The 22,631-nt window shown below is 40.9% G+C and overlaps 1 protein-coding gene across 2 annotated transcripts in view; it reads right to left on the bottom strand.

Annotated features, from left to right (window-relative positions):
- Positions 1-289: 289 nt before the first annotated feature.
- Positions 290-22,631, bottom strand: part of Cdh17 (cadherin 17) — an 80,482-nt gene continuing 58,140 nt past the window's right edge. For both annotated transcript variants that reach the window (XM_052176089.1, XM_052176090.1), the window contains exons 12-18: positions 22,164-22,355; positions 17,474-17,718; positions 13,828-13,958; positions 10,821-11,060; positions 3,472-3,588; positions 3,227-3,340; positions 290-1,222 (exon numbers count right to left, since the gene is read on the bottom strand). In XM_052176089.1, the coding sequence (XP_052032049.1) occupies positions 1,134-1,222; positions 3,227-3,340; positions 3,472-3,588; positions 10,821-11,060; positions 13,828-13,958; positions 17,474-17,718; positions 22,164-22,355 (1,128 nt within the window). In that variant the 3' untranslated portion in view covers positions 290-1,133. The remainder of the gene's footprint in view (positions 1,223-3,226; positions 3,341-3,471; positions 3,589-10,820; positions 11,061-13,827; positions 13,959-17,473; positions 17,719-22,163; positions 22,356-22,631) is intronic.

Below are 22,631 nucleotides of genomic sequence, written 5' to 3'. Positions count from 1 at the left end.
TCCCAGGGACATCTGTGGGAAGTCTGGATAGGACCTGCCAGGGTTCCCTGTGCCTAGAAGCTGAGATGAGCAATGATTTAAAAATTTGTAGCGCACTCCCCCTCCTCTTGCACTAACTCCATATGTCAGACAATTTTGAAAAACAACAAATAACCATCACTCTCTGGACATGCCTGCCTCCCTACATACACACACACACACACACTCACGCACACACACAGAGGCAGTAATGCACATGCCACTAGCCCATGCACATACACACATGAATAAAATAAAACAGAGATCAGAGAAATAAAAACAACTGAAACCAACATTTTATTTCTGATGTCTTCACCACTTTCACGCTTTCTTGTTTCTTCCACATGATAAATATATAACAAAACTTCAATATACAAATAAAACATGTGCAGCACGGATGTAAGCATGTAGTAGTAAGTAAACCCAGACAGCTCATCAGTTCCTGTGCCTTATGAAGTGGATCTTTCTTGAAATAGAGCATTTGAATTTGAGAACCTCCCCAGGGTCTGCGCCATAGCCAAGTTGGAGAACCTCCACTAAAGCCGGCTAACAACATAGAGAAGCTGTTGACCATGATGAAGAACAAGGCTATCCACTTCTCTCCGCCCCACACACGCCACCAGGACTCCACTTTGTTCTTTTGTTTGACACATTTTAAATTCCATGTAATGCTAAGAGAGGAAGGGTCCCAGGCTGAAGCAGAGAGGGGTAAGTGGAACCTCGGAAGTTTGGTGATAGAGGACACATATGTCTCTGAAGCAACAACACACAGGGTGTGTGCAGCTCCTCTTCCTTCCCAGGGGGGAAAGTTCAAGTTATGAAGCTAAGGCTTTTGTAAAGGAGGAAAATTTTATGGGGAAATGGAGAATAACTCTAATGGCTGCAGAACATAAAACACCTAAGAAGCATAAAATATTGCAGGCCAAGAAGGGCATGCCATCAAAGAAATTATAGTTCACATTTTGGATGAAATTATGAGATTAAACAGCTGGGGACCAGATATAGCACATGATGCATAAACTCTACCAATTTTAGTTCACATTTTTGGATGAAATTAAACAGCTGAGGCATTGATATAGTGCTTGGTGCACAAACTTGACCATTTCTTTTCAAATTCAGCTTCTCAGAGGCTGATTCTCAGGGGACTGTGGATTTTCAACTTTATCTTTCCTCATGCGGATGAATACAACTGCTAAAATTATACCTGAAAAGAGAAAACTCAGGGTCAAACAAGCACAGTCTTTAGATGTTCTAATTCAGTCCCTTATAGGGTCTTGGTAAGGGTAGGAGTGGGGAATGACTTGTGAACCTCCATTTGTGTGATTAAACATTACGTCATTGTTCTGCTGTGAACAGAGCTCTGGGCATTGGCTCTCTTGGATAAGTAAAGAGGTCACTTGTTATGAGCCCTATAACTAACCTGGAAGCTGGCAGGATTTCTACTAGAGAATAGAGGAGCCAATGCTGTAACTCCTATGAGGGAAAAGAATGTGGAAATATGTCTGTCTGAGTCATGTATATACCCAAACATTGATTCTAGTTTTCCTTCCCTAGAGAAAAACATCTAGTGAGAACCAGGAAACTATTCAAACCTGCCCACCCACCTAGAGTTTACTTTCATTGTACCTACCAAATACAGTTTTTTATGATTGAAAATTGATTTTAAAACAATTTTAACTTCACAGTAAAGGCTCAGCATGCAGCTTAGTGGTAGAGCAGTTGTCAGATACACAGCTTGGGGACCTTCCCTGCAGTGCCAGCCTATCCTAAGGGACCTTCAGCGGACTGCCTACACATTCTGGTTTCTCTTACATCTCTGAACTCTTACAGGACTACACTGTGCTTTTTAGCACTAATCTGAACTGTCAAAGCCCACTAGGAAAAGAGTGGAGTTACTTTAAGGAATAAAATTACAGAAGGCAGAGAAGACAAGACATTCAGACACTTGCTGGCAATCTTGCAATAATTCACATGCCCCCATTTGAAAAGAATAAGGGTATAAAACAAAACAAAAAAAGCCCTGTTAATTCTACTTCTATATATCCTCAAAACAGCCCATTCTTTAACTTAGAGTAGGATCATGGGAATGAAACTGTGTGAAAAAATTTCAGTTTGATGCATGAACTCACTTTTCTCACAGTGGATAGGAAAAACAATAAAAGGCATAAAGGCAGAAGGATTTAGTAAACCACATCGCAAAATCTATCTCTAAGGCCGAGACAGGAAGCTTGCCTGAGTTCAAGGCCAGTCTAGACTACAAAGCAAGTCCCACTCAAAAGAAGGGAAGCTCATGTACAGCAGACGGTGTTCTCAAGGAGACCAGCTTGGTCTCCATGCATGACAGAGGACTTCTATACAGCTAGGTAGAGAGTCAAAGGCAGGATGCTGTGAAATTACTGCAGATCATAAAGGAGCAGAGTCCAGAGTCATGGAAATAACTCAAAGTGAAACTCGGCAACATCTCAGGTGTCAAGGAATCTTCCTTTCACAGCAGGAAATTCCAACAGGGGCAGAGGGTCATGCAGGCCTTGCCCATCGTGATACCAGTTCTAATAAACTCAGTGCCCAACACAGCAGGGCACAGAGACTACTTTCTTCTTCATAAAAGCTTGGTAACTAGGCTCAAAATGCAGCCATTTGTGTGTAAAGCTTGCTATGGTTTCAATCTTGAATTGCCTTCAAAGTCCCCAATTCAGCATTATCAACCGATGACTTCCTCTAGACATCTTGAAGACTGTACCCTAAAAGGGAACACTAAGACCCTAGCCCCTCCCCTCCCTCTCTCATTTGTTCCCAACAGGGTGGTGAGCAGCTTTCCTCAATAAAGTATCTTCCTGTGGACCCCAAAACAACAGGCCAATTAATCATGGGCCTCTGAAACCTCTGAAGGCACAAGCCAAATAGAAACCTTAAAAAAAAAATGTTGATTGTCTTAGGTATTTGTTACAATAAAGAAGAATTGGTTAATACAAAGAACCTTCTGGTATAAATTTCAGCATGACCATCCAAGCAAGGAAATGACAGGAAGAAAGGTGCTTCTGATGAAGTATCTCTCAACCAGGATACTATGATGTGATTGATTGGGGTAACTTGTATCCTTGGTTGGTACCCAAAGCAAGAAACCCCCAGAGTACCCCTAAAGATGCTATGATAAGCTCACATCTGAGGCGGGGGACAGGAAACCTTGGCTCTGAGAAGTCACACTCACCAATGACCAGAAATGTGGTCAGAAGTATGCCAACTGCCATGCCCACCGTGGGAATCCCATCCTGCCTGCCTGCTGGCCGGAAGCAGCTTCCTTCCACACACTGGCAGAAAGTAACTAAAAATAAAAACAGTGTTCGGTAGGTTAAGTTTTTAAGTGAATAGTTGCAGAATCCCAATTTAAAGATAAGCATTTCTTAAACTGTACATGGTAACAGACATTCTACATTGACTTTACAAAGAACCTACCTGATAAGGAGACCATCCCTTCCATGGGTGGCTGTCCTGCATCATTGATGAGGATTGGGATGTCATAAACTTGTTCCTCAAAGCGTGTGTGCTTGGTGGAGAGTCTAGCATGGGTACCTGTCAGAACAGAGAGAAAATGAATCACATGATAATATAACTCCAGAACCTTCACTCAGCAGGAATAAAGCTCATTTTTGTGTTGTATATAATTAAGCATCCTGGAAAAGAGTCTGATATAGGTGATTATTTGAGTAATTTATCTTATAATTTTTCCATGTCTCTTCCCAACAAAAATGGGCTAAAACATCCTTTAACTCCTCCCTTGTCTATTTGTATCACTTTTATCTCCTCCTTTTGTCTCATTGCATTATCTAACATTACAAGTACTATACTGAACAGGACTCAGGTTGGGTGGGACTTTCTTGTTTTGTTCCTGATTTTAGTGAGAATGCTTCAAGTTTTTCTCCATTTAGCACGATGTTGGCTGTGGGCTTGCTGAATGTTGCCTTTGTTATACTGAGCTATGTCCCCTGTATTCTTAGGTTCTCCAGAACTTTTATCACAAAGAGATGCTGAATTGTGCCAGTTGCCTTTTCTGTATCTAATAGGATGATTATAGGTTTCTGTCCCAGAGTCTACATTCTCTGGAATGAAGCACACTTGTTTGTAGTGGATAGTGCCTTTGGTGTGTTCTTGAGTTTGGTTTCTAAGTACTTTATTAAGAAATTTTTTGTGTCCATGTTCCTAAGACCTTTGGGTGGGGAGGGGGATCTTAGTATAGGCTTTTTTGAATCGGGGTAATACTGGCTTCATAGAAAGTGGAACATTTCCAATTTTTAAAACCTTTATGGGAGCTGGGCAGTGGTTGCACACACCTTTAATCCCAGCACTCAGGAGGCAAGCGAATCTCTGAGTTAGAGGCAAGCCTGATCTACAGAGTGAGTTCTAGGACAGCCATGGCTATTCACAGAGATCCTGTCTCAAGAAAAAAAATATATGGGCTAGCTTGAGTAGTGATGTTGGTTCTGAAAAGGTCTTGTAAAAGTTTGTGCTTGGGTCCATCTGGCCCTGGATATTGTTGTTGTTGTTGAAAGATTTTATTTATTGCCTCTGTCTCGTGATGTTAGGGGCCAGCTTATTTTTTTTACCTTTATTTAGCTTTTGTAAGATTCATGCCTATAAATTTGTTTTTGATTCTCGTCTATTGGAAAAATTTTTTTTCAAGTATGTCTTTGTGATTCTCTGAATTTCCTAAGTGTTTTAATGCTTCCTTTGTATATCTAATTTTATTAATTTAGATCTCCTCTTTCTTTTGGCTAATTTGGTAAAAGTTCAATATTGTTAGCTTTTCATTTCTTTCATTTATTTCAGCCCTGCTTTTGATTATTCTTGCCTGTCTTTTTTCACTTTTTATTTTTTATGTGTCTGGTTGTTTTCCCTGCATTTATGTCTATGCACCACATTCATGCAGTAAACACGGAGGTCAGAGTGAGTAATTGGATTCCCCTGAGGTTGGAGTTAGAAAATGCTGTGAGCTGCCGTGTAGGTGCTAGGACCAGAGCCCAGGTGCTCTAGAAGAGCAGCCAGTGCTCTTGACTGCTGATTCATCTCTCTAGCCCATCTTCTTGTCTATTTGCAGGGGCAGGGAGTGCGGAGGCATTGGTTTTTTTCTTTTCTAAAGGACTTTGAGAACATTGATTCCTTTTGTATTTTTTCATTGTGCCCCATAAATTTGAGTATGTTGTGTTTTCTTTTTCACTTAATTACAGATATTTAATTTTTCTCTTGACCCAATGAGCATTTAGTAATGTGTTTAGCTTCTGTGAACTTTCTCTGGTTTCTACTGCCACGGGTGTCCAGCTTTATACCATTGTGGTCAGACAGAATGCAGGATGTGATTTCAATTTTCCTATATGTGTTAAGACTTTGTGTCCCAATATGTAGTTAACTTTGGAGAAAGTTCTGTGGGATACTAAGAAGCATGTCCATTCTTTAGTGTTTGGATGGAACATTCTCTTTTGGGTTTGTTTAATTTATGATGACAGTTAACTAGAGAGTTTTTCTGTATGACCTATGTATTAATGTGAGTGGTATTAAATCTACCTACTATCACTGTGTTGGGATCAATTTGTGGTTTTAGACCTAGTAATGTTTGTTTTATATAATTGGGTAACCCTGTGTTTGTTGCATATTTAGAATTTTAATATGTTCTTGGTTGATTTTGTTACTTAAATGGGTATTAAATATACTTCCCTATCTCTTCTGACTAGTTTGGGTTGAAGTCTACTCTGACAGGTATTAGAATAGCTAGACCTGCATGTTTCTTAGTTCCATCCACTTGGAATATCTTTTCAGTCTTTTTTCTCTGAGCTTTTTTTGTCTGTTACTGATGAGAAGGCTTGTTTTTTAGAAGCATAAAAAGGTGGGTCTCATTTTTTAGCCCAATATGTTAGTCTGTGTCTTTTTATTAAAGATTTGAGATGATTAAAATTCATGATGATTACTGAATTTTATATGGTAATTCCTGTCATCTTGTTGATTCTGTGGTTTTGTTATTTTCTCAGATGTCTTGATTGCTTGTCTAGGTATTGTTTATTTGTCCCTGTGACTTCTTCGGTGTGTTTATCCTGCTCTTCAGATTAAAGGATTTCTCCTAGTAGCCTCTGGAGAGCTTTCTGGAGAGCCATAAATTTCTTTAATCTACTTTATCATGGAAAGTTTTGTTTCTCCTTCCATTTCAATAGGTAGTTTTTCTGGACACCACAGTATGGGTGACAGTTGCAGTCTCTTAGGACTTAAAATACATATGGGCCTAGTTTAACAGATGACTTGACCTTTCTCTCATACAACTTTCCATACATTTTATTTATTCTGTGCTTTTAATGTTTTAATTATAATATATTATAATGAATTTCTTTTTTGGTTCAACTTGTCTGGTGTTCTATAATCCTTCTGAGCCTGGACATCTCTTTCTCTAAAATTGGAACTTTTTCTTCTATTATTTTTTCTTTTCTTTCCTTTTCTCTTTTTTTGCTTTTTTTTTTGTTTTGTTTGTTTGTTTGGGTTTTTTGGGGGGGGGGTGTTTTTTTTTTTTTGTTTTTTTTTGGTTTTGTTCGTGACAGGGTTTCTCTGTATAGCCCTGGCTGTCCTGGAGCTCACTCTGTAGACCATGCTGGCCTCGAACTCAGAAATCCGCCTGGCTCTGCCTCCTAGAGTGTTGTGATTACAAGCATGCACCACCACTGCCCAGCTTCTTCTATTGTTTTACTGAAGATATTCTCTATGGTTTTGTTGTGGTATTCTTCTCTAATCCCGAAAGTTTAGTTCTTTTTAGACTATCTCAAAACTTTCCTATGTTTTGTTCACTTTAAAATTTTTCCCATCACCCTTTCTTTCTAACTCCTCTACTTGATCTTCTGTCTCTGAGTCTCTGCTTTTGACATGATCCACCTGTTAGTCGGACTCTCCATGAGACTCTTATTTGCATTCAGTTGAGTTTTCTTCAGGAATTAAACTCTACACTTACGCCTGAGACAGCCTCCTGACTGCGTCCATCTCCTGTTCTTTGAGTTCCTTGAACACAGTTGTAGTCCTTTGAATTTTCTGTTTGAATATCCTTCTGTGTCACTTTTATTAGAAAAATACGAATTTGTATTTTTGGAAGTAGACAAGTTTTTTTCATGCTGTTTTTGTTTCTGTGCTGGCATTTGTGCATCTGGTATTAGTTTGTTGGTTGAGTTGTTCTTTAAGTTGTTTAAAAACCTACTATTGTTTACAAACCTCCTTATATACACATACACACAAATAAAGACTTTAAATGGATATAGCCCATAACAGGGTAATAATTCTCCTACTGAATATTATAGGATAACAATTTAAAAAACCAAGTGCCAGGAATGAATTACCTCTGCTGGAGTCATTTACCAGTGATGTCCTACAGACTACCAAATGTTACAAGCTATTGACAATGCTCTTGGTTACTATCCAGAACTTGATAGTGAGATCGTACTGTTGTATATACCACATATTTGTCATAGTAGAAATGAAGAACTCAATCCAGTGTTTACCTGAACTGTTAATGCCTACAGGCTAGCTTACATAAGTAGAAGGCACTATGCATAGTAACTGTATGCCAATGGGTTAGAATAACAAAACGCAGCAGAAAAAAATATTTGAAAGCTACAGAGCAGCAACATCAACCAAAAAGAAATGTGTAATCAAATAATCTTATATAACAAAGAAATGAAATTCACAGATAAATCTTGTACCAAAAAAATAAATAAACATTCTGTTCCCAAATGTATTCATCATTAAATAAATTCTCTCCTGCACGTTAAAGAAGAAATGACCCCAATTTCACACACAGGCTTCCAGATAATTGCATAGGTAGAACATCTCCTAACTTCTATCAGATTAGCAGTTGATGAAATTACAAACAGGTTTTTAAAAAAGCATTGTAAGAAAAAAAATTGCAGGTCAGTTTATATAGATTTGTTGACATAAACACAAAAGTCTTAATTTTACCAAATTAGATTCAAAATTACATAAACTAAATATAGTCATCACCAAATAGACCTCATTGCGGCAATGCAGTTGTTCTAAAATAAAAGCCAATATAATCCACCAATCCCTGACAAAACTTCCAACTCAATTAGAAGAAAAGCAGTTCTAAGCAAGTTTTGAATAGAAATCCAAAGTATCAAATATGGATCACTTATGAAATATACTTATTAATGGAAGATAGCAACATGCGTTCTGCAGGTTCACCAGGAGGACAAGGCAAGAACTTGGGTTCTCCTAATTTATATCCACCTACTGAAAGTTTTAGCCAGTAATAAGGCAATATTACAAAGGAAGAAGTTAAACTGTCAGTTATAAATGGCACAACCTACGTAGGAAGTCAACGGAATCCAAATAATATAAAAATTAGTAAACAATGTCAATGAGTTGTCATACAAGAGTATTATCCAAAACCCACCAGTTGTATTTCTATACCTTATTGAAATATAAATCTTAAAACACTATTTAAAAGAGCAAAGCATTGTTGTAAGATCTATGCACTGAAAGTTGAGATATGCTACTCAAACAAATTAAAGAAAACCTCAGTACATAGAGATATGCACCCATGTTCGTGAACTGAAACTCCCACAGCACCCCAAGTGCCCATACAGATTCAGCAGTGTCTACTCCCAACCTCAACAGATATGTTTTTGTGGCAATAGACAAGTGGCATACTAACATTTATTCCAAAATGCAAAATGCGTAGAACAGATGAGACAACTTTGAAAAAAATAACAGTAAAAATTATTACACCTGATCTTCAGCCTTATTATTCAGCTACAGTAATTAAAAAATATAGTAGCATAAAATAAATTTTTACCACTTGAATTTTTCTGAAATTTTAAAGATAACCTATGCTGAGGGGATGTTTTAAATAAATGTATTAAAACAATTAGACAGCCATATTAAAACAAAGCACCTTGATTGTGGCCACTTACTCTTTTCAACATTAACTTGAAATGGATCTTGTTTTAGTGACCTTGTCTTAGGCAAAATTTCTTTTCTTTTTTTCTTTTCTTACTTTTTTGTCTTCAATTCTTTCCTACCACAGTGTCCCCTCCCTCCACCACTCCCAGCTCCCTTCTCATCTCCCTCAGATCCACTCCTCCTCCATTTCCCTTCAGAAAAGAGCGGGAACATTTGAAAATCACAGATTATATAAGAAATCAATAATTCTGAGTTTAATGTTATTTTATTTGCTGTTTAATGATATTGCAAGAATCACTGGAGAGGTGACTCAACAGTTAAAAGTACTTACTGATCCTGCAGAGGACTAGCGTCAGTTCCTAGCACACCATATTGGCTCACAACCACTGTAACTCTAGTTCCAATAGACCTGATGCCCTCTTCTGACCCTGCAGTCACCTGCCTGCCCATGGTGCACATTCACAGGGAACACACAGAGAATAAAAAGTAAATCTTTAGTGAAGAGAGAACATTGCTATAAAAAGGCAATTCCCCAATAAAGCACATATCACACTCACACACACACTCAGAAAGAGACAGACAGACAGACAGACAGACAGACAGACAGAGACAGACAGAGAGAGAGGGAGAGAGAGAGAGAGAGAGAGAGAGAGAGAGAGAGAATTCAACAATACAAGCTAAAGAGCCCAATCTGGGAACAATATTTGATCAGATGCATTACTGAGGGATGGATGGCAAATCACTATTTGAAAAGAAGAGAGGCTTAAAACATTCGTCACTAGGGAAATACCAATAAAAATATAACAGGAGACTGATGTACACACACTGGAATGGCTAAAGTTAACTGAGCTGAGCAAACACATGGGGGAGGGTGCTGTGCGGCTGAGGCCTCAAGTGCTGGTGGGAACCTACAGTGCTAAGAACAAATTGGGAAATAGTTGGACCTTTTATGAACGAGCTAAGCACTCACCTACCATTGATGCAGTCACTCCACTCCTTGGTGTTCAACTACAAAACATGATAAGTCATGCTCCTAACACACGTGTCTACACGTGTGCCCAGCTACCCACAATCACTGAGAGAATGGGAGACACTGTGATACTGCTACACAATATCAAAATGAAACTCTGGTACACACACTGAGAACACACACCCAAATAATGACACTGGGAGGAAGAAGCTGGAAGCACCTGACGTTATGAAAAGACAAATCTGTAGCAACAGAAAGATGGGTTATTGGCTGAGAAAAACAGGGCAGGCTTAATGAGGTGGGTGGGGCAAAAAAAATAAGGTAAGAAAAAACTTGAGAGTAGCAAAATAGTCACTTGATTGTGCTGGCCTGACGTGTGTGTGTGTGTGTGTGTGTGTGTGTGTGTGTGTGTGTGTGTGAATTCTTGTAAAGTTGTATACATTGATAAAATATAACATAGTAAGTTTACTGTATGTTAACTGTTTCAACATAAATATTATAAAATGTGCTTCTTAGCTTCACTGGAAACTTACAACTGATGTTCAAATTGTTCATCTATCCATGCACACCAATCAGGATGCTGTGGTGTCAAGCTTCCTTTTCTGCAAAGCCTGGGGGCTAAGAAGACTTTCCTTGTGTGCTTCCAGAGCATGGCCTGCTTTCTTGGAACACGAAGAAAACTCTGTGGTGAGTTATAAAGTCCACCAAGTTGTCTGTGTGTGTGCACGCGCACACACACACACACACACACACACACACACACACACAAAATAGTTCCTTTATCCACCATTGATTTTTCTCATCATACATTTGATAACTCACCATTGATTTTTCTAATCATACATTTGATAACTCACCATTGATTTTTCTCATCATACATTTGATAACTCACCATTGATTTTGGAAACGTCCCAGTCACTTTGTAAGCTTTCTCTGCCAAGGGCAAATGTAAACTTGGGCCTCCATAGTGACTGCTGGTCATCATCAGTGGCCTCAAAGACGAGGCTCCCAGGGGAAGTGAGGGGATGGCAGAAGAACAAGCCTGTGTACTCCTTAGCTAGGCGAGGGGGGTTGTCATTCACATCCGTGAGGGCCAGGTGGAAATGTGCCGTGGAAGTCAGAGAGGACCCACCTAAGAAATTGAAGGGTTACAATATAATTCCAAGCATTACTGTCGTCCTTCATATGGAATCATGTTCCTCTTTCCTTAAAAAGAAAAGATCAATATTTAAGTAGTTGGGTCTATTAAAGTAGTAGACGAAAGTTTCTAGAATTATAGACTTAATTTTTATACTGCTTAAAATGTTTAAATGGAACCAACAAAATGACTTGATGGGTAAAGACACTTGCTACCAAACTTGGCAACGTGACTTTGATCCCTAGAAGTCACATTGAGGAAGGAGAACTGACTCCCATAAATTATTCTTTGATGTGCTTACCTGCACACACACACACACACACAAATGAAATAAAAAAGTTTAAATGTTTAAATGTTAATACTAACCCCATGTGTGTGTGTGTGTGTGTGTGAGTGTGTCTTCAAAACAACTCTGAATTTGACACAAAGGAGAAGAATGGCGCTCCATTCTTCCAATGTTCTAATTAGGAGAAGCTGTGTGACCTAGCTAAGTGCACAGAGCTACTGGACAGTGGAAAGGTGCCTCTCAGCCACACCCTTGATCCTAACTCAGTCCTCTATGCTTCATTTCCTCAGCTGAGAAGCACACGGCTGTGTGAAGATCTTTGTAGCAATCTCACATACAAAGAGAAAACAGCAAATGGTTGCACACATGTCCCACCATGCTATGATGAAGACCATGTCCTCATCATTATGACCCATGGTAGCCACGTGCTCCTGGGCAAATCAATGTCTCAATGCCTTGGTTTCTTTGTGCACAAAGTATGGGCAATAACAGAAGTACACAGGAGACGTCCGGGGTGGTACAATCGACCCTGACTGTCCCCGCCTGACCTCACCAAGACACTGCTTTGACGGTTGGATGCTACTTGTGTTCCTGGAAACTGTTTTATGGCTCCTGCTTTAATTCCAGGAAGACTTGTTTTCTTGATTTTCTTCACAGCAACTTTTATGTCTCTGACAGTTCTTAAACCAGAGGCAAGTTGTTTGGTCTATTAGCATTATTATTTTGGTGCCAACAACTGAAAATGAAACAGGTTTTGGCTCATGGTCACAATCCATGAAACTTCTAAAATGTGACAACCACTTAGAAACTTGTGCAAAGTGAAATGTTGATTGTCATGGGATCAAGGAGAAGACAGCATCAAGGTTTAGACAGAAACCTCCCTCGGACTTACTGGGAGCTTTTAAATCACCAGTTAAAACATACACGTCCTGATAGCGGAATGTGTAGCAGGCAGCAGAGACTGAGCTGTCCCTGTCTCAGCAAGGTCTTGTCTGTCTGTCCATCCCTTCCAAGAATAAACAGCCTTGCTGGAGTTGAACTTAACTATGGTCATTTTGGTTTTCTCCATTTTTCCGTATACATTTTTATGATTCCTTTCTCTCTTCCCATGTCTGCCTCTAATTTGAGGCTTTGTATTTTTAAAAGTTTATTATTTTTTGGTCTAAAACTGTATTTGTTTGATAGTAATTAGTTCTGCTCTCATCGTTTTTATAAGCCAAGCAGATACATTACTAGCTAATTAGAGTCCTTGATTAGCACAAGATCGACAGAATTTCTACTGCAAGATGGAAAATTCCATTTAAAGACACTCAATGTTCTTTTTTTTTAGTTTTTCAAGAGAGGGTTTCTCTGTGTAGCCCTGGCTGTCCTGGAACTCACTCTGTAGACCAGGCTGGCCTCAAACTCAGAAATCCACCTGCCTCTGCTTCCCAAGTGCTGGGATTAAAGGCATGTGCCACCACTGCCCGGCTGACACTCAGTGTTCTAATTAGCAGTTCTATCCCTGGATACCATACCATCCCTGTGAGTTTAACTTTATTTTAATCTGATAATTTTCCTGGAACTCTATGTTCAGAGCCAGAGGGAAACTTGTATCACAATTGAATTAAATAGGATGCATGGCTTATGCGAGGATGGTCCAAACATCCTGGCATATCTGTGCAACTGTCTTCCCTTTCAAAGTATATCTTGCCTCATCGAAGTGGCAGAGACCCAGGTTCAGATACCTGCTGGATCAGACTCCCCAAGGATGGCCTCCCGGATCATTAGTACACAAGCTCTCTGGAAGACAGCCTTGCATAAATCTCCAAAGATGCATGAGCACCAAGGGGCTATGATTCAAGGCTCTGCGGGCCATTGGTGTCTTGTTTAGGAGAAGCCCTCAGTCCCCTTTGAGGAGGTAGTGAGAAAGGTTAGCTAGGGACTCTAGAACATTCCAAGAAAAGGCTCTAGTACCTGCAGAAAGCCAGAACAGACAGCATCCCTGATAACTCGGCTAGCCTCAGGGAAACTCTGCCTAGTTGAAACACAGATTGGCACAAATGTTCTCTAACACAACCATGAGGGATTGAAAACACACACACACACTCATACACACACAAACACAAACACTCACACACTCATACACACACACACCCAAACACTCATACACACATATACACATACACACAAATACTCATACTCTCACACACATATACACTCATATACATACACTCACTCTTAGACACATACACATACACACAAACACTCATACTCAAATATTCACACACACTCACACTCCCTCCTTCCCTCCTTTCCTCCCTCCTTCCCTCCCTCCCTCCCTCCCTTTTGTACCCGTTTCCCCATGACTTTGTGGTCATACTCAGCAGCGATTTTTAACCCTCTCTTGCCCTCCTGCTCATTTCTACTGATATCTCTCCCCCCACCCCCCATCCCCCAATAATCTGTGATCTAGTTGTGTTTTGTTTTGCTCACCTACTTCAGTGGCTACCACTTGTACTCGGTACACACTTTCCGTTTCCCTGTCCAGCGGAGCAGCGCTAAATATCTCACCAGTGACAGAGTCGATTTTAAGCCAGCCTCTCGTATCGCCTTTCAGTGAATAACTTCATGAGGGGAGAGCAAAGAAAACCTGTGTTACTTTGCATGAAAAGAGAAGGCTGCCTGTGCTCTTGTACACAGAATCACCCCTGGGGTGTGCTGTGGAGCAGAATCACAGAATCAGCATCGCATTTACACAGCTCTCTTTGGAAGAGCTGCCTTTACAGCAGTGGTTCTCAAGCAAGCGATGGGTGGCAACCCCTTTGGGGACCAAACAAACCTTTTCACAGAGCTGCCTAAGACCATCCAAAATCACAGATATTTACATTATGATTCGTAACAGTAGCAAAATTACAGTTATGAAGTAACAACGAAAATAATTGCATGGTTGAGGGTCATACAACATCAGGAACTAAATTAAAAGGTTGTAGCATTAGGAAGGTTGAGGACCACGGCTTTACAGCATGGTTCTGTTTTTGTTTCATTATGTATGGCAGAGTGACCAGCTCTGGGAGAAAAGTTATACCTTCCTGGCAATCATGCCGTCTGAAACCTTCCAGCACACCACCCCGCTAAAGAAACCCGAGCAACTAATGTTGGAGACATGGGCTCCTGGTGGCCTGGCAAAACTGCACTAAAGAAACATCAACTAGATGGACATAGTGGTGCAAGCCTTTAATCTCATCACTTAAGAGGCGGAGTCAGGAGGATCTCTGTGAGTTCAAAACCAGCCTGGTGTACATACTTAGTTCCAGACCAGCCAAGTCTACATAGTGAGGCTCGGTCTCAAAATTAAAAAAAAAAAAAGCAATCCACAAGAAACATCAACTTCAGCAGAGAGGGCCAAGGAAAGAACTGAAGAATGAAGCCTTTAGTTACACAGATAATCCAATAAAGTGTGGCAAATAGAGTATATGTGCTTAGAACCACAGAGAGGTTGCTTGGACTTAGAAAAGCCCTTTCTGAAGATGTTGACAGAGACAAGAAGGATGCCACAAGGATACGCAAGCCAGACACAGAGAGGCCAAGAGCATCCTGGCATGTTCACAGTGCATGGATATGCGTAGAATGGCAGCGAACAGGAAAGGTGTGACCACAGAGACCGGGAGAGTGAGAGCACACAAGCCAGAGGCACCATCGAGCTGTATGAGTGCAAAGGTGAGCTGGATGAAACCGTGTCTTCATCAGAACTCATCCGTGGACGTAGAAAAGATTAATTTGAGAGAACAAGTCTGAGGAGAGCCAGTAAGTTTAGCCTTTTCATAAAGTCTCACATATGGTTGTAAAGATGTCTATAGTTACAGGTCATTTATGTCCAGTCCTGGAAATGTCACCTCAATAAATATTTAATAGAAGTTATGGAATTGTGTGTGTGTGTGTGTGTGTGTGTGTGTGTGGCTTCAAAACATTGCCTATATTTTTTAAAATCCCGTTAGCCTGTATGTCCAGGAATAGGGATGATTAAAATTATATTTAGTCAAATTAATTTTCCTCAGTATATTTTTAGCATGTTGTATATGTCAAGCACTGTACTCATGATTGTGTGTGTGAATGATAAATCAGAGCTCCTAGGTACTCAGGATCCCACCCTGACAGAAGCGAGGATCCCAAGGGCAGGCTCGGAAGAGGAGCTGGACAGCTGCTTACTTTATCTTAAAGGCCCTCATTGTCTGCAGGGCACAGCTGCCTCAGATGGGAGATGGGATCGGAGGCGGCAGTGCCTTGGACCACAGTGGAGGTAGTCAGAAGCGCTTGGCTCCTGCATCTGTGGCCTGCAATGGGCTCTATAATATTTGAAGCTGGGTTGGATTTGAATCTACTGATGACCTTTACCCAGCTGGAGAGTTCAATTTCTCAGACCACAATGTCAGAGTCGATAAAGTCAGCTCTTACTGGGTCATGTGCCCCCAGGCTGCCTTGATTAGCTGTCATTCTTTTGCCTTCTGGAAGCACACTTTATAGGATGCCCCTTCTCAGCCTCCCTTGCGCACCTCGTCTCCTGATGGCAACTCCGGTTTCATGTTCTATGCCAGTTTTTGAGCCACCAGAGGAATTTTCTTAAATGCTTCAGTTTTCTCTGTACTAACATGCTTGTACCTCTGGATGCTAATTTTACTGGCTTATTTTATCTTTGCATTACAATTAGCAATTTGTTATAGCATTCTCCCAGAGAATACAGAGGCATTGGTTAAATGATAATGGGCTCTGAATTCCATCATGACTTGTAACCTGGATGGATATAGCATTGTTTCTACACTATATAATGCAATATAATCCTCACTACTGGTAACCTTACTCCTCAGAATGATATGGACATGATTTGAATGTTTCCCCTCCCCCATAAAAAAATGTTCTCATGTCGGAATCCTCCTTCTCAGAGGGTAAATTTGTTGAGTACAGGACCGTTGAGAGGTAGGGTCAAGTGGGTTGTCTTTTTGTCACTTAAGGACACCCTCTTGCAGGGGTTGTAAGACTGCAGTGCTTACAGCCTCCTGTCTGCAATGTGATCTTTTCCCTTTGCTTGTGTTGCTGTTGTGTTAATACTCACACAAGGCATTCAACACACCCAGCCTGCACTGGTGCTGTGCCTGTAAATCTCCAGAGCTGTGAGCTGAATAAACTGCTTTTCTTTATAAAGTTACTCTGCTTCACATGTTTTGTTATAGTAAGCAAGCTAGTAATATACTTCATGCAAGAAACTCAGCAAAGTCCATATAACAGAACCTAACTGTCCATAGGACAACTTGATAGAAAGTACAACGTCACTCAAATATACAGAGAAACTGAAGGAACTTGGAACTACGTGTACTAGCGAAGTTATACGGAACTCTGTTTATATTCTGGACAATACTGTATAAGACAGACAAAAGGTCTGAGTTCAAGTCCTATCTATGCTTACTAACCATGTGATCTTTAAAATCATATAGGGATTATCCAAATGTGTATATGTGTATGTAGTAAATGAATTAATCATTGCACATTTTTGAGGCAAATAGGTGAGGGGCAGTTGTATCAAAAAAAAAAAAAGGATTGAGAATGGCTAAAACAGAAATACTGTCTTAGCAAATCACCTTGAGCGCCAACCCTCTTGGGTGAAGGGATGGTCCCCAGACTAGCTCTCCAGGGAGAGGAGGAGCCCAGGATCCCTACATCTAAGATACTCCTCTAAGGTGGCTTTCTCTACTTCTGGGGTTATATATATATATATATATATATATATATATATATATATATATATATATATATATATATATATATATATACCTCTAGTCTATTTTCCACAGGAAGCTTTTCTAGAACCCCAACGATTCAGATCGAGGGCCTGGCCATGGCTCACCCAATCTCAGGGGGTGGGGTGCCCACCTTCTACCTTCACTGGATCTCAACTGAGGCCTACAGCAAGGAGCACCTGAAGCCATGTGTCTGGCACACTGAACCAAGGCCAGAGACCCTGCTTCTGACGTCTGCTCCATTGCCCTTGTCCTGAAGCCAGGGCACACTGCTTCTCTCCATTGCCAGCCCTCCCTCTGGCTATGGATGCAGCATGCAAGTAGGCCCGCCCAGCCCTGCTGCCCTGTACCTCACAGCCAGGCCTTCAGGATCCCTGGCAGTCACGTTGCCCACTTTAGTGCCTACAGCAGCATCCTCGCTGACGTTTGCCAGGAATATTTGCTGGGGAAATACAGGCACTTCATTCACATCCGTCACAATCAGCTGGAAGGAGGCAAAGGAGCTAGCATTGTACTCCACGCCTTCCACCAGCGGCTCAGGGTTTGTTGCTTGGAACACAATTCTGGTAACTGGTTGAGTTTCAAAATCAAGAGGCTGTGGAGGGAGAGAGAACAAGGGGGAATTAATCTTGGAGTGAATAGCTTCCTTAAAGTATTTATTTCTTTTAAAAGCTCATATGATCTTAGTTGATGCCTTCTTCTCAAGAAACCATAACACAACTTAATTTCAGGTACCATCATTGAATGGTTTCATGTACATGGCTGTCCAGGAAGAGAGACTCTACACATCCCTCCTCAGATCTGTTTAACCCTGGGGATCCCTGCATATCTTCTCAGCAAAATCTTGATTCTCCTCAGACAATGGCATCTAGGAAAATATTTGTACTACAGAGATGTTCGCATGATGTGGAGAATCACTTCCCCGAGATTTCAGAAGCCAAGACCCAAAATATGACACTCTGGGAGAGGTGGCCAGAGGCCACGCTGGCAGGAAGATGTTTCTGATCCACCTAGATAGACAGGACCAGGAATAAGAACAGGACACTGTTTCTGGCTCTGTGTGAGGGAGAATTTAATAACCAGGCTACCTAGTATGGAAAGAGTTGGAACAGGAAACAGTCCATTCCAAATTCTGTAAGTCTTTAAGCATATGCTTAAAAACATGCCCCAACACAGAAAGGTTTATCTATCCTATGAGCAACTGGCCTTATAAGACCTTATATTCCACTCTACCCAGGAGAGAGGAGGAGAGTTCTGTAAGAGAAGAGAGGCCAAAAAGTGATAGTTCTTGCAGTATAGGCCACTATCTTGAGACTCAGAGATCCTATAGGACTCTGAATTCCTATAAACTAAAACTACAACACTGTGTGTGTGTGTGTGTGTGTGTGTGTGTGTGTGTGATTCTTATTTTAAGAAGGGGAAAGTGGAATTTTGAAATCCATTATTTATTTATATGTGTATGTATATGCATGCATGTATACTGGGACGTACAGCCCATAGTATATGTACCAAGATGAGAGGTTAAGTTGTGGCATTAGCTCTCTCCTTTTCCCATATAGGTAGAACTGAGGTGGTCAGGCTTATGGAGTGAGTGCCTTCATTCACTGAGCCATCTCGCCAGCCCCAGACAAGTAGTCAGGTAGTTTTTTATTGTAGTTGTTGTTTTGTTTTGTTGTCAGATTCTTAAAAGGACCTAAAATGTTAGAAATTAGAGAGAAGCAATGCAAAGCCCAAAAGGATGTTGTGGTTGATTGAAAAGGAATGGCTCGCATAGACCATGTGTTTGAATGCTTGGCCCATAGGAAGCAGCACTATTAGAGGTGTGACCTTGTTGGAGAAGGTGTTGCCTTGTTGAAGGAAATGTGTCATTGTGTGGGCAGGCTTTGAGGTCTTATATATGCTCTATAATATATGTAATATATTATAATGCCCAGTATAATACTCAGTCTCCTGTTGCTTTGAATCACAATGTAGAACTCTCAGTTCCTTCTCCAGCACCAGGTCTACCTGGACACTGAAATACTTCCTTCCATGATGATCATAAACTAAAACCCTGAAAATGTAGGCCAGCCCCAATTAAATTTTTTTCTTCATAAGAGTTTTCTGGGTCATGGTGCCTCTTCACAGCCATAAAACCCTAACTAAGACAGATGCCATATGTTAAGGAAGCTGCACTCATGATTTAATTAATGCAGGTGTAATGTTCTGAAGGACTCAAGGCATCTGGGCCTTCTCTTATATCATTCTGTCATCAGTACACAGCGGTGATGACATCCATTCATGAAGTACAAGACAGACATAGACTGCCTTGGCTCAGCCTGCACTTCTCACATCTGAATGAACACTTTCCCCCAGGCCTGAGCAATACTGGTCTCCTCATACGTTTCCCACCCCACCACATAGCCTAGACAGATGGGCCACATCCCCTCTGTAACTGCACAGCACCCCAGCCAGAGCTTTGGTCAGGTTATTATTCTGTCTCATTGACTGCCAGCATCTCTGTGACAGGAAAGACTGTGGCATAGTCACCTCTCTTCTCATCTCCTTCCTGAAACCCAGAGTACCTCAGTTAGAGGATACATAGACAAAAGGCTTTGTCCTTGAGAGTGTCAATGGAAACAAAATTGTAATGCAAGAGGATATACAACATCTTTCTCTGGCCTTCTGGATTGCACCCACACATGTATATATACCACACACTTATGCCAAGTCCACACTCAAACATAATATGTATATGTATGTGTGTATGCATATGTTTACTCATTATATACATATACCACATCTTTTTCTATATCCAGTGGGATAAAATCCATCCCTGAGGGTTGATTGTTGCACTTCAAAGAGCCTAATCTGAGTTCCATGCTCCAGAGGAAGCCACTGAAGTCTCCAGCTACTGTCCATCAGCACTGTGTATGTCCATTGCCAAAATGCTCTTGTAGAGATATGCTTGGTGTTATGGGAGGAGAGACTATTAAGTACTTAGTGTGACTAAAAGCACAGTCTCTCTCTTGACCATTGCCAATAGGAGGATAAGCCTCTGGTACAGCTTGTGACCTTCAGAGTTCCAGGGTTCCAGCTGTGTTCTGAGATTACCTTCCAGTGGTCAGCCTGCCAAATTTTGACACACAAGATCTGTTGTCACAGTACCTGGGGAACAGAGAGCTGAGACTTCAGGTTCTACAATTGCTTATGTGATTTTTAGTAATTGGACACAAAACAGATTTCAATTATTCATTAAGTTAAGCAATACTTGATATCTTCACTTGCCATGTGTCAAGCCATATTCTAGACACAGTAAATACAGAAACATACAAAGGAAGGTTGGCGAGCATTTGGTGAGTGGCCTGGCACCACTATAATGGTACCTCATGTATGGCTTATGTGCAAGGACAACTATAGCTCTCCACTACCATTGTCTCCCTAAAGGATCCAATCGCCACACATGGGCAGGTTAGCTGTGGATGCTACATGATAAGATACCACCAAGAAAAAAATGACATGTGGCAGTTGTTTACTGGGACAGACATCCTCCTGTCTTCTCTGAGTCCCTAGAGTGATGGGAGGAGAGAGATGTCCTGGTCCTGCAGCGAAGACTCGTGCCACCAATGCTTTGCAGACTAACCACTCCCAATTCTGAAAACCACCTCTTCCCCCATCCTTTCCATGTTCTTTCTCCATGTAGATAGCTAAGTATGGAAGAAGAAGCTGTGATTGTATGTTCTCCAAATATCAGACTTCCACAGAAGGTTGTGGGTGTAATACACTGAACTCTGCTGAATCCAATAGGTACCCTTGTCAGATGGGGTTCAGGTGGCGGTGCATACACGTTTCTTGTTGTCACTCAATACCTGACAAGAGGCAGCTTAAAGGAAGAAGAGTCTACTTTGGCTCACAGCTTACAGAGAGACACAGTCCATCTCAGCAAGAAAGGTAGAGCTGATCACATTACATCTGCTGTCAGAAAGCAAATGAATGGACAGGAAGTAAGACTGGTCCATGAAACCTCTTAATTCTGGCCATAGTTTCTTAGACAAAGCTTCGCCTCCTGGAGGATCCAAAACCTTATAAAACAGAGCCACCAGCTTGAGACCAAGTATGCAAACACACGAGACTGGGCAACATTTCACATTCAAATAGCCGATGCGATTCTGTGCCTGGTTCCAGGCTAGCATTATTTTTTTTTCCTTTGCTCTTTTTTGTTTTCTATGCAATCGCTCTACTTGGCCTCTGCTTTTAGCCTTCACTTTCCGCTTTCTGTTATCTAGTTCAAAACATTCCCTTAGCCTTATTTTTTTCAGCCCCAACCAACAAGCAACATTCCAACAGATTCTGTCTTGCACCTCTCCTTGTTTACCTGGAAGGCTTTGCAATCCTCCCACGGAAAGTGCCTTAACTCAGTACCTCTTAGACGCTGTTGGTTCCAAATGAGTTATCTGGTAAACCCATGATGAGCTCTAACACAAATTATGCAGCTATAGAAGAGAAAAATTGAGACTTGGGTACATAGTGAGGGACAGGAAAAGGCTGAGGGAAAGTTGGGGAAAGTCCCCTGCAGAAAGACCAGGGGACTATGAGTTAATACTTTATCTCCAAACTCTCTAGTCTTTATAGGAAGGAGAAAAGAGCCATTGGGCTTAGGAACATGGGAAAGGAAAAAGTTGCAGTTCTTAAAAGTTCCTTGTGGTAAAAAGCACTGGCCCCTCACTCAGATACGTAAGCTAACTAAAATCAGGATAAAAGTCTGTCTTCCTTCATTTCGCATCTGTCTCCTCTGTCTTAAAACTTGGGATCACCTTCCTGATTAACTCTGTGCATGACCATTTTAATCACATAAGGAGTCTATAGTCTCCTCTCTGGAGCTAGAGAGGTGGCTTGGCAGTTAAACATTTGCAGAGACCTTAGTTTGGTTCCCAGTATGCACGTCAGATGACTTCTGTGTGCATGTGCACATGTCACCTCTGCCTATTGGTCCTGACATAATCGTGGGTGGAATAGTCTATTTTATTTATTTTATTAATAAATATCATGTGGTATATCTACCTTTTTGATCTTGACATATCCTGCACTGGTCTTGGGATCTGTGACAACTTCCAGTCTTCCCTCAGGGTCTCCCTGTACAATATTGTACAGAATTTTAGAGCTCCCTGTAAAAGGCTCATCAGCATCTGTAGCTTGGATGACTAAGATGATGGATCCGATGGCTATGTCTTCAGAGAAAGTCTTGTTTCCATACTGAGGGAGAAAAAAGAAAGGAAATAGAAGGTCAGTATCATTGAGTTTACTGGCCAAAGGGCAAATATCTCTGGGTTCAGGACAGAGGTCACAGCTGACTTTAATACCCAGCATGGTTTTCCTCTTGATGAACATGTGACAGTTGGTTTTAACATCATTTGAACTGAAATCCATACCAAGAAACATAACAACTTAGACATTTGAAAAGGATTCTAAAATAGACTTCCCCTCCAGCTCCACATGCTTACTAACTATAATTATATGAATAATAATGAT

The sequence above is a fragment of the Apodemus sylvaticus genome, chromosome 3 (assembly GCF_947179515.1).
Source record: "Apodemus sylvaticus chromosome 3, mApoSyl1.1, whole genome shotgun sequence".
Lineage (NCBI taxonomy): Eukaryota > Metazoa > Chordata > Mammalia > Rodentia > Muridae > Apodemus > Apodemus sylvaticus.
The sequence above is the reverse complement of the archived record's forward strand: the minus strand, read 5'-3'. Positions and strand labels throughout refer to the sequence as shown.